This window comes from Cannabis sativa, chromosome 1, assembly GCF_029168945.1.
Source record: "Cannabis sativa cultivar Pink pepper isolate KNU-18-1 chromosome 1, ASM2916894v1, whole genome shotgun sequence".
Taxonomy (NCBI): Eukaryota; Viridiplantae; Streptophyta; class Magnoliopsida; order Rosales; family Cannabaceae; genus Cannabis; species Cannabis sativa.
In genome coordinates this window covers 13084517-13095782 of record NC_083601.1, presented here as the reverse complement: position 1 = coordinate 13095782, position 11266 = coordinate 13084517, and the positions used below count along the sequence as shown (strand labels likewise).

Below are 11266 nucleotides of genomic sequence, written 5' to 3'. Positions count from 1 at the left end.
AAAATGATAAAAAAAATTATATTTTTACGGATTTATAATTTATTTTTACACTTTTACGAATTTTTTTTTTTTTTACAAATATAAGAAATGATATTTTTCCATTCTTTTTTAAATCAACATTATTTTTAAGTTTACTCAAAAAACAAACATTATTTTTACGTTGCTACTACGGGAAAACAACGTGAAAACAATATTTTTCTAGAAGAAAAAAAATAAGTGAAAAACTTGTAAGAAAATAAAATCCGTAAAAATGTGAAAAAATAAATAAATAAATCATAAAAAAATTTGAAGAATAAATATCCAATTTTAAATGTATTTTGTAAATTTTCCTTATTTTTTGACAATATAATTTACCATTCTAAATTAAAAAAAAATGTAACTACAATAATTACTATAATATATATGTATATAAAAGTTTGGTGGAGGTTGAGAAAATTAAAAATTATAATTAATACTTCTCTTAGATCTCTTTCACAAGATAACAAATTCAATTCTCCTCTCCCACCATAAAGAAAAAGAAAATAGTTTAGCTTAGATTGGGATATTGACGGCAAAACTATCTAAATTTTATATTTTTAACATTTAACCACATAAATTAATTTTTCGACGGCAAAACCTACTGAACTTATATTCCATTTTGTTCTTTACACTTCCGTCCAAAAGCCTTCAATGAGATCAAAAATGGCCTATCTCAACAAAAGCCGAGCGAAAGAAAGAAAGTGAAAGGGAGATGGAGAGAGCAAGGTTTGCCTAAGGTGAGAGGGGTGACCGAAGATGGTGGCTTCAGTCCGACTGCGACACAGGCATAGTGAAAACCAAAGAGAGATATCGAGAGAACAAGAGAAAGTTATTAGAGCTTTTTTGAATTATAAATATTTACTTTTTCTGTAATTTTATTATTTATTTATTTTTATATTTTAAAATAATATCAACCACTTAAATTTTACCTTATACATTGATGTACACATCAACAATACAAAACCAAAATAGAAGTGCAATTTAAGTACTTTTGCCATTAAAAAAATTAATTTTTTTAATTAAGTATTAAAAAATATAAATTTCAAAAAAATTTACCGCCAATATCCCTTCTGAATTTTACCAATATATTAATAAAAAAAAATATTCTATAAAACACCAAATAACTGCACAAGAAGATTGACAAAATCATGCTTCATGGATACAATATCCTTGATAAACAAAAGTACATTCAATAAGAGATTAGTCGAGAATCATTCAATAAGTTTGTAAGGAAAACCAGCAAAAATCTATTCTAATTAATTACAACAATGTAATAAATGCAACCTACAAAGTGCGAGGAAGCCATAAGATTTCTGAATACACTTGGGATTTGTAACACATAATTTCTCTTTCAATGAAGCTATTATTCCGCACCAAATCATTCACCACTCACTACCATATTTTGCCTTCCTACTCAGTGCTAACATAAACTGCAAATACAGACCAAAATCGATATACCATTGTCGAGCATCATCTGATTAGCCATTTAAAATTTCGATTCTATGAAAGCCATTTAAATTCACACCTGTTTTATGACAGCTTCTCATATGATCTTATTCCTGATTTCTTCAAGCTTCTTAAGAATCTCCCCAGGAGTTCTGTCCAGCTCATCTGCAATTTTTCTTTGCAAGTCCATGGGTAATGTCGGAAACTGCTCGCATAAATCACCATCAATCACATCCTGCAAAATTATTATAGCTTGACTTAGAGCACTGCAGCTAACCCACATGAAGGGGATTGCATATCAGTCAACTTTTAAGGAAAAGATTATTTACCTTAACCGGAAAATAAGCAGATCTGTAAGCCATGTGATCCCTTCCACATAAGGGCGGATGTTCCTGCCTCATATGCATCTCCAAATGAGAAAAGAAGTCAACATCATCACGAGAGGTGAACGTAAGCAGTGCCCCCAAACTCCCCATTACTGTCCCATAAATGAGGCACTCCCCACCACCTGGAATCAGAGAAGCCTTCTGCAAGCAAGTAACCACATCACCAATGTGGTACTGCACTATCTCCTCTACCTTGTTGGGTGCTCCATTCAACTTCCCTTGCTCCCACTTTATCCTCCCACCAGTTGGATCTTCTTCAATCTCATCTGAAACATCTTGCGATAATCGCACAAAATAGACATTACCGAACTTATCTGCACCTGCCATTGTATCGAAGTCTATGTGGTGCGATGCAGTCAGCCATCTTGGGACACAATCATCAGCGAATATATACAGTTGATTCTCATCCCGCCTATACTTGCAATAATGGAACGACTGCAAGAAAAGAGACAAGATGTAGTTGGTTGGTTAGTGTGAAAGAAAATAGGCAGAAAACAGTGAGCAATTTCAATCTCAAAATTCTCAGGAATTATGCACCTAAGAAAGGATTAAAGAATCAACATACCTCCTGAATGTCACCAACATAAAGTCGATCTCGATATGTTTGAATTGATACAATTGTGTTTGGAAACAGCTTATTCTCGCACTTTCTAAGCAACCTCTTCTTCCCCAAATCATATAGTCTGAGAACTGATCCTATTCCAGCAAGTAATCTTCCCTGGAATTGGCACAAAGCAAGCGGAACACCTTCCACCTGTGTCTTGTGCAGAAGTTCAAGGGATTTTCCATCCTCTAAAAACCTATAAATGTGAATGAACCCAGCAGTTACATTTCTTTTTGGGAAAAATTGCAGTCCCTTTGCTGTGCCAACTGCTAAAAGAGTACCATACTCCTTATCATGAAAATTCACAGTACATATGCTGAATGCAGCTTCATTCTCCTGAAGTTCCAATAGGCAAGTTGTGCTTGATGTCTTTGGATCAAGAACTCTGATGCAAGAAACCCATCTATCAGACTCTGCCTTGGGATAACCATAATGTTCATCAGAAAGAGGATCATCCTTGTCCTCATCATCACCATTTTCCATCTGCTCTACATTACCATTTCCATTTTCCCCAGCTCCAGCAGCCTCAAAACACTCCTTTTTTGCAGCTTCACGCTCTTCTGCACTAAAAGCTCCTTGATCACTCTCAATGATTACCAGCAACTTACGCTTGGGTTGAACCACAAACTTTCTGGGAGTGTACCTTAGTGGAATTACAGTTTCATTGAATGTTTCTCCTAACCTCTCAATAGTAAAAACCCTCAGAGCATCACCCGCAACAGCAACCACACCTTCAGCACACTGATCAGATGAAAATGAGGCAGCATATTCGAGGGTTTCATAGGACAGGGGTGTTAAGAGAAAATGCCCTTGATGAATATAACCAAGCCAAGGCCGACTCGACAAACAAAGCATTGCCCGTTTGCCTCTAACGATAATGGAAAATAGTTTTGGAGCTCTCAAACCTAAGAAGCGTGACCGAGAATCAGAAAGTTGACCGGTCACCATATCTACCACTGTTCTGAACAAAACACCAGTGCGTAAACCAGCATTGAGGAAAAGGCTAGCAGGATGATCAGCACCGTCCTCTCCACCAACTGATGCCTGAACCTCAAGAAAAAGAAGAGATTCTGGAGTTGAAGACACACTTTGCACACTCAGAATCTGCATACAATCATCAGGATCCAGTGACAATATACGAATTGTATTGTCATAAGAACCAACAGCAAGAAATCGAGATCTCTGTCTCCCTTCGGGTACTTGGGCAATGTCCAAGCAAGCAACATCTCCAGACATTTCATATTTCTCCACCTCCATCAATTGACCAGTCATATCCACCTCAAAATATATAAGCTCTCCGCCACTCAGAGCAATAACAACCTGAAGTCGATTAGAACCAACCTTAACAATCGTTCTTTTTCCTGGTGTCCTCCACTCATTGATACGTCCATCTTCCCTGATATGCCTTATGCCATTTGGGTGAACTTGCATAAGAGAATCATCCCCTATCAAAGAAACAGCAAGTGAAGGGGTGGTATCAAGAAACCCACTATCACTAACTTCTTCAACAGTCTCTCCAATTGAAAGCACAAGAGTAGCATTTGCAAATGACACAACAATGTATGCATCAAACTCATCATTAATATTCTTTTTCACTGTCCAAACTGCACTTGGCACACCAGGAAGCTCCGACACAGCCATCTCACTAATAGCCAAACCTGGCCTTAGTATCCTAAGAGAGGAACGTGGACCCCGTCCACAAAGTGTGAATATTTGAGGTGTTTCTTCCTCAAATAGATTAAGGACTTTCATGTCCATCATTGGCATCAAACTCTCAACCTGGTCAATCCTAACAAGGTTCTTAAGTCGTCTAGGTTGGAAAAACACAGGCTGAAAACCTTCATCAGTTTCCATCAATGTAGCAGAGGAAGACTCTACATCGGCATCATCACCTATAGCCTGGAACTGATATAATGAGTGATTCCCAAATTCAGACGCAGCAAATAAAAACCCTGACTTAAGAACACACATCGAAGTTGTAACAGGAATTGTATCAAAATACTTAATTTTTAATTCTGTGACACGGTCATTGTCATGCTCTAAAGTAACCTTAAATATATCACCATACTCAGTCTGCAAAAGAAAAAAGAACATCGATTTTTGCTTGTGCATAGCAGCTGAAACTATCAAAACTCCACGCTCAGCAGGCAAATCAGCACGTCTAGGAATCACAGCCCTGACATCAGACTGTCCCTGATTCTTATAAATGACAAAATTTTCAGCACATACTAAGACACCACTTGGGCCATCACCACCTCCAGGAACCGTGACCAGCATATTTGCCCCATTATCAACCTGCTCCGACCACTTTCTCGACACATGATTTAGCCCAAGATCAAGTTCATAAAAGGTCAAATGTTTCTGTGCCTCACTAGCTGCCTGCCCAGTAGAATCCTGATCCGCCTCCGAGTAGTCCAACTCGATGGCAGCAAATATTGGGTTATCAAACCCGCAATCAACTCCACAAATGGAATAAACTATAGTATGTGATTTATGAGCTTCCAAAGGTGATGATATCGTCAATCTTGCCGCTGTATCTCTATTCAAAACATAAACCAGCTTCTGCTTCTCGCAAGCTCCTATCATAACAGCTCTACCCTTTGGATCAATGGCCAAATACTGGCCCGGAACTATCCTACGACAGCCCGATTTTCCAAAAGTCTCTTGGTGAATTTTATCAAAAACATTTTTCTCTTTATTGTACTCAAGAATTACAATTCTACCTGAATCTGAACCAACAACGATATAGTCCTTTTGGGCACCAGTGAGTCTAAATTGAGCTAAAGACCTAATGGCACCGAAAATTTCAACAGAGAGAACAGTCTGGATCTTACCACTGTCATCGGGTCGAAGAAGATCGAGAACTTTGCCTCTGCCAACGACGATTTCTTGTGCCTTCCCGCCGGAGAAATTTCCATTAATGGCGGATACGATGCCCGTCGGCCGCTGGAGGGTGAGACTGTAAAGGTACATAGCTCAGATAAATTGATTTGAAAGACAGCTGAATAATAGGGTTTTTAAAAACGGCGAAGATGAAGAAGAAGATTTCGAAGTAGCAGGAGAGAACCAAGTTGGAGATTTAAAAGAAATTCATCTCCATTGTTGTGGGAATGAAGAAAATGGTATATAGGGTTTTAGGTTAGGTTTGGGGTGAACTGGTGAGACTGAAAGTGAAAGCGGGAGAGACCTCACTCAAATCTAAACCCTAGATCGCTAAAACCACTTGGGCTTTGTTATCCTACTCGACTCTCCACGACGACCGGACAGGTGGCAATAGGGGTTGCCCATCATGGTCTTGCCACTACCCGTGTTTATTCAATTCAATACGCACTATTTTACTCATAGTGCATCAATCTCCACTAAGTGCGGATTTCATATTTTGAATTCAATCCGCATTATTTTGCTACATTCCATCTGCACTAAGTGCGTAGTTCATATTTTGAATTCAATCTAATTTATAAAAGTGCGGATTGCATAAGTTATTTTGAATTAATTATTTTTTAATATTAAATTATTTAATATATATAAAAATATATTTTTTTCACATAACTACATTGTTATTTTATATCTCCAACAACAAATTAAAATAAATAAAATAATAAATAACAAATTTAAAGAAAGAAAAAAAAATTGTATATATAAAAAATGTTTAATTTTATTTTAAATTATATGTAGAAAAAAATTATATATAAGAGTAGAATATTTAATCTATTAAGATTTGAAATATATGTGTATTGTATCTATTCTATATAAAGTGTGCCTATATAACTGAATTATTGGTTTATGAGAAATTCATGGGTAACTTTTTTTTAAAATAATTTTTCTATTCAAAAATAATAATTTTTTTTTATTAAGATGTATTTTAATATTAATTTTTAAATAAATTAATGTTACTTTTAAATTTTAATCGGGTTTATGAGAAATTTATGAGTAATTTTTTTTTAAATAATTTTCTATTCAAAAATAATAATTTTTTTTATGAAGATGTATTTTAATATTAATTTTTAAATAAATTAATATTACTTTTAAATTTTAATCGTATAAACTTAACCGGAAACACAATCTCTGAAAATTCTCAATAAAATAACTAACCCCAAGAGGATTAGCAACCAATCGTGATTATTTAGGATAATCATTTATAATTTCTTTTTCTAAATCTCAAACCCTCAAACCCTATATTGCTATTGAATTATTGCCTCATCTATTCTCTTTAATCTTTCAGCTTCTATGCCGTGATTCATGGCCTCTCTGCTGCGATTCCTCACTTTTTGTTGATTTGGGTGTAATATTCAGTGTTCTATTAGCGAGTCATCCTTTGTTGCTCAAGTAATTATTTATTTGAGTAAGTCTTCTATTCCCTTGCTATTTGCTTTACTTTTAAACAGCTTTGGGATATGCGAAATATAATGTCATCCGTTAGAGAGTTTGTTGGGCACACCAAAAGTAACAAGATATCATTTTCAATTTATAATCCTTGAATTTTTGATGATGCTCATTTTGAAAGGCTAGGTGTAATTGTAATGTCGGAGTAGCTAGATTTTTCCCAGAAGATAAAACTCACATCAGCACCGCCATTACTGGCACCCATTCTAACGAATACTATTCTTCTAAGCTCATATCTAACACACAATCCTATGGGAACAACATAAAGTTGGGTTGAACCAAGATGAGATAAACATTTTTAAGTGTATTACCTTTTAATATAATAGAAAATACCTAGCATATAAAATTTAGTATACGTGTCTTGCACGTAACTTTTTACTAGTATATATATATACTAGGTGAATGTACGTGCCGAGGCACGTATTGCTAGTTTTATTTAAGATTTTGGTATTTTTAAGATTTTGAATGTATTTTATTTTTAAAGATTACAAATTTTTTGTTTGAAAAAATTAAATATTTATATTTGAAATATTATTTAATAATGTATTAAAAATAATATTAGTGTAATTATAAAATTGTAAATAAATTTATTATTGGAGTAGTAGATTATTCTATTTACTTCTTTTTTTAACATAGCATTGTAATGTAAGTTTATATCTATAAATATTCTGTAAAGTGTTAATATTATATGAACATCTCCATTTATAAAGCTAAAAAGTGGGTCAATGACAGAAGTGGTATATCTGCAATCACACAAAGATAGAAGTGGTATTTCTGCTTCCTATGTTTATCCAGAGAAAACATTAGATAACGTGAGGTTAACTTTAATATATAAAGATTTTTCTTTTTTAAAAAATAAATAAAAAAAAATATTAATATTCTCTCAAGATAGGTTTGTTAGAGAGATATGTGGCTAAGATGATTTTTTTAATTTAAAAAGAGATTATTAATATTTAAAAGATTGTTTAATTTTTTGGGTTTAATTATTGGGTTTATTTGTTAACGGGAGATTAAACCTAATCGTTAAATTTAACAGAATATTCTTTTATTTTTAAGTATATTCTGTTAAACCAAGAATTGTCGTTAGATAGACACTTTTAATATATAAAGATATTAGATTTTTAAATTACTATTTTCTTTACATTAAAATTTTAATTGTATATATAATTTTTTATAAATATGTGTGGATTGAATTGGATCGGTTATTTTTACATACTGCTAATCAACATCCAATTCGTACAAATGTAGATTTTGAATTTTCCAATCCAATCCAATCCGCTCAAGTGTGGATATTCGCACTTTGCGGATTGGATTAGATTGAAATCGTCAATTGTGCGGATTGAATTGGATCCATTATTTTATGAACACCCTTACTTGCCACATCTACAATGTGGTCTAACTTTCAAGACGTTGCTTAATATGGATAATAGTCATGTGGTATTTTGTTTCTTTCTTTTTAGGATAAATACAATTTTAGATTTTGTATTTTGTAAAAGTTATTAATTAGACTTTCTGTTCTATTAAATGATAAAATAAATTTTATATTTTATAAAATTGTACAAATAGGACTCTGAATTGATTTTTTGTCAAAATAATACTGAATAATAATCTGATCTAAAGATATCATGACAAAACTGATTACATTTTATATATATGTTCATGTTAGAAATTGTCTTAAAATTGGTTATATTAAAAAAATAAAATTGTTAAAAATTGAGCTCATGGTTCTATTTTTAGCATTTTAGAAAATATAGAGTCTATTTTGTTATTTAACTAAACTGATTATCTAATTGATAACTTTTGCAAAACACAAGGTCTAAAATAAGACCATCTCAAAGTGTTGAGAGACTTAGGGCAAAATTTAAAATGAGACCTTTTTTTCTTTACAAAAACTTAAAATATATTATGATGTGATGTGATATTGTGTGTTAGTGGATCCCATTTACTACAACGTGCAATAGGCCATATATATTGAGCATTGCTCTACCATATGGGTTGTTTACTTCGTATCAATATTTTGTATTAAATCATGAATTTGAATTTGATATTAATTTATACTAATAACAACATGCTATTTCTTGTAATATTTAGAACTATAAGATATCCTTTAATATTCCTCTTATGTATTAGGCTAATTAAAAAATTTACACTAATATTAACTTGTAACATATTATATTCTTTTAAAATTTTCTGGCCTCTAAAAATTCTTCTTTAATTATTAAAATTGTTAGATTTAAATTTTTTTATCTAATTTTATTAATTCAGTGACTATCCATATACTAAATCATGCTACCCAAATTTTGATATCAAATTATGTTTGAACTTTAACATGCACCAAATGATACCCCTTAAACTTCCATCTATGTTAGGCTTTTCTTACTAAATTTAGACAAAAATCTTTAAATTTAATAATTTCAATAGTTCGGGGGCATTTTAACAATTTTAAAAGTTTAAAAGACATGATTTAATACATTTCAAAGTTAAAATGATAAAAATCTTAATTAGTCGATATATTCTCCCATTTGAGAACTGTTATACCCGAAATTCGGCTAGCACATCAAAGGAGGACACGTGTTAAACTGGGGAGAATACGAATCAACACACGTAAAGATAATTATATTTGAAATGGAATAACTCGTTAAGTGCGAAATTGACAGGGTATATTTACAACTCAATTGACTGAAAAATCTCAAGCGAGATAAAGATATGCAAACTGTTGCCTCGTGCATTAGTGAGAAACCATACTATTTCAGATGTACAAGGCGAGGCGTCAATCTCCCTACACATTAGAAGACGAGACATGGTGGCTGGAAAGGCACTTAGTGTATAATACACACTAAATATAATATCCGGACGAACCCAAACAATTACTAGCGAGGCGTCCATCTCGCCACAGGAAGGCACACTCCTAGTACCTTCATTAATTAGCTTCAGACATCTTTCAATAAGGTTCATAGTCTCGTCAGAAACTGACATTCAAATGATGTTAGCTGCTGAAGTTCACCTTGTCGCCGAGAATTACAATTGCCAGATGGAGCGTTATGACTTCACTAGCATAAATGGCGAGGCTCATACTGTCAACCTCGATTAAACATAGGAAGATCTCTAGCTCGCTATTAAAGTCATTGTTGCTATGTTCGCAACAAGATGATCCCAAGACAATACACGTTACAACGTATTTAATACACGTTTATATTGACCCATTAAAGGTGGACTAATCACACCCGTGTGATTTTTAGATATTAACCACACTTATTTTACTTGGAATGTGATCAAATCCCATGATTTTAGGAGATATTTGTTGTAAAATATTAGTCAACACTGTAATTAACTGCCCTATGATGTAATTATAAATAGAGGCATGTTATACTGAAAAAGGGACAAAAGATTCATAAGAGAAAAGGCCCCAGAACTGTATCAGAAATCTAATAAGATTGACTCGTGGACTGTGCAGAATTTTAACTGCAAAACCACGTTAAAAACCTTCATGTTCTTGTTTTTTTCTTTACTGTTTTTATTTTCTGTGCAAGTTTATCACCATTTAGGCTCATATTTGGTTAACGAAAATCTGCGTTGACAAGAACTTCAATTGAAGAAAGAGAAAAAAAAGGTAAAAAAGAAAAATTCTCAATGAAAGACCTCAAAGGAAGAAAAATTAGGAAAATTACTGGTAAAAAATATTAAAATTAAATGTAGATTTTTTATTTATCTTGTTTTATTTGGTGTGATGAAAGGAAAGAAAAATAATGTAAGAATGAAATTATAATTCAATATAGTTTTATATTTTCAAGTTTAAAATAATAGTTATAAGTAATTTAATTAAGAATAGTTTGTGGTGTAAATATTTAATTTTAATTTTAGCTTGCAGATAAATACTTAAATTTAATTTTTGACGATAATAATATCTAAGTTATATTTTTAGAACTTTCGTACTTACCGTCAAGTCATTATCCACGTCTTATTTTTTTATTGGTATATTTAAATTAATTCTTAAATAAAAAATAAAAATTTAATGATGTGAACTAATTAAAGATTACCACATCATAATTTACTTGACACTTAATAGCTAAATATTTATGCTACAAATTATTTTTTAACTTATATATTATATGTAATAGAAAAAATATATATAATTATATTTACACTAAGAATATATACATTAATTTGTTCTAAGAAAAAAATTATTATTATTAATACTTTTTTAAGAAATTATATTGTATATCCACTTTACTTTACATGTTTTAATTTTTACTTTTATTTTTATATTCTTTGAAATATACCTATTTTATAGATGATGTCCTCATTATACATTTAAGTTAATGAAAATTAGGTGCTAGACTTAAGTGGATGGTGAGAGTATATTAATATAAGTGTATTTTTTATTAATGGATACAATAAAAAGGTATTTCTCAACTTATCCCTTATTTTT

The 11266-nt window shown here is 32.1% G+C and overlaps 1 protein-coding gene across 1 annotated transcript; it reads right to left on the bottom strand.

The window, feature by feature from the left end:
* Positions 1–1155: 1155 nt before the first annotated feature.
* On the bottom strand, positions 1156–5720 carry LOC115707264 (spliceosome-associated protein 130 A). Its single transcript, XM_030635173.2, has 4 exons — positions 2416–5720; positions 1794–2285; positions 1544–1699; positions 1156–1448 (listed from the first exon to the last, which is right to left on the bottom strand). Exons 1-3 carry the CDS (start codon positions 5425–5427, stop codon positions 1562–1564), a joined length of 3642 nt encoding a protein of 1213 aa, XP_030491033.1. The 5' UTR covers positions 5428–5720; the 3' UTR covers positions 1156–1448; positions 1544–1561.
* Between the last annotated feature and the right edge of the window lie 5546 nt (positions 5721–11266).

Excerpts from the sequence above, each read along its gene's own strand:
- LOC115707264 (XM_030635173.2), bottom strand. The coding sequence starts at position 5,427 with ATGTACCTTTACAGTCTCACCCTCCAGCGGCCGACGGGCATCGTATCC. Across the intron at positions 2,286-2,415 it reads ATGTTGGTGACATTCAGGAG|TCGTTCCATTATTGCAAGTA; the intron begins GTATGTTGATTC and ends CTTTTCTTGCAG. Across the intron at positions 1,700-1,793 it reads CTGCTTATTTTCCGGTTAAG|GATGTGATTGATGGTGATTT; the intron begins GTAAATAATCTT and ends ATAATTTTGCAG.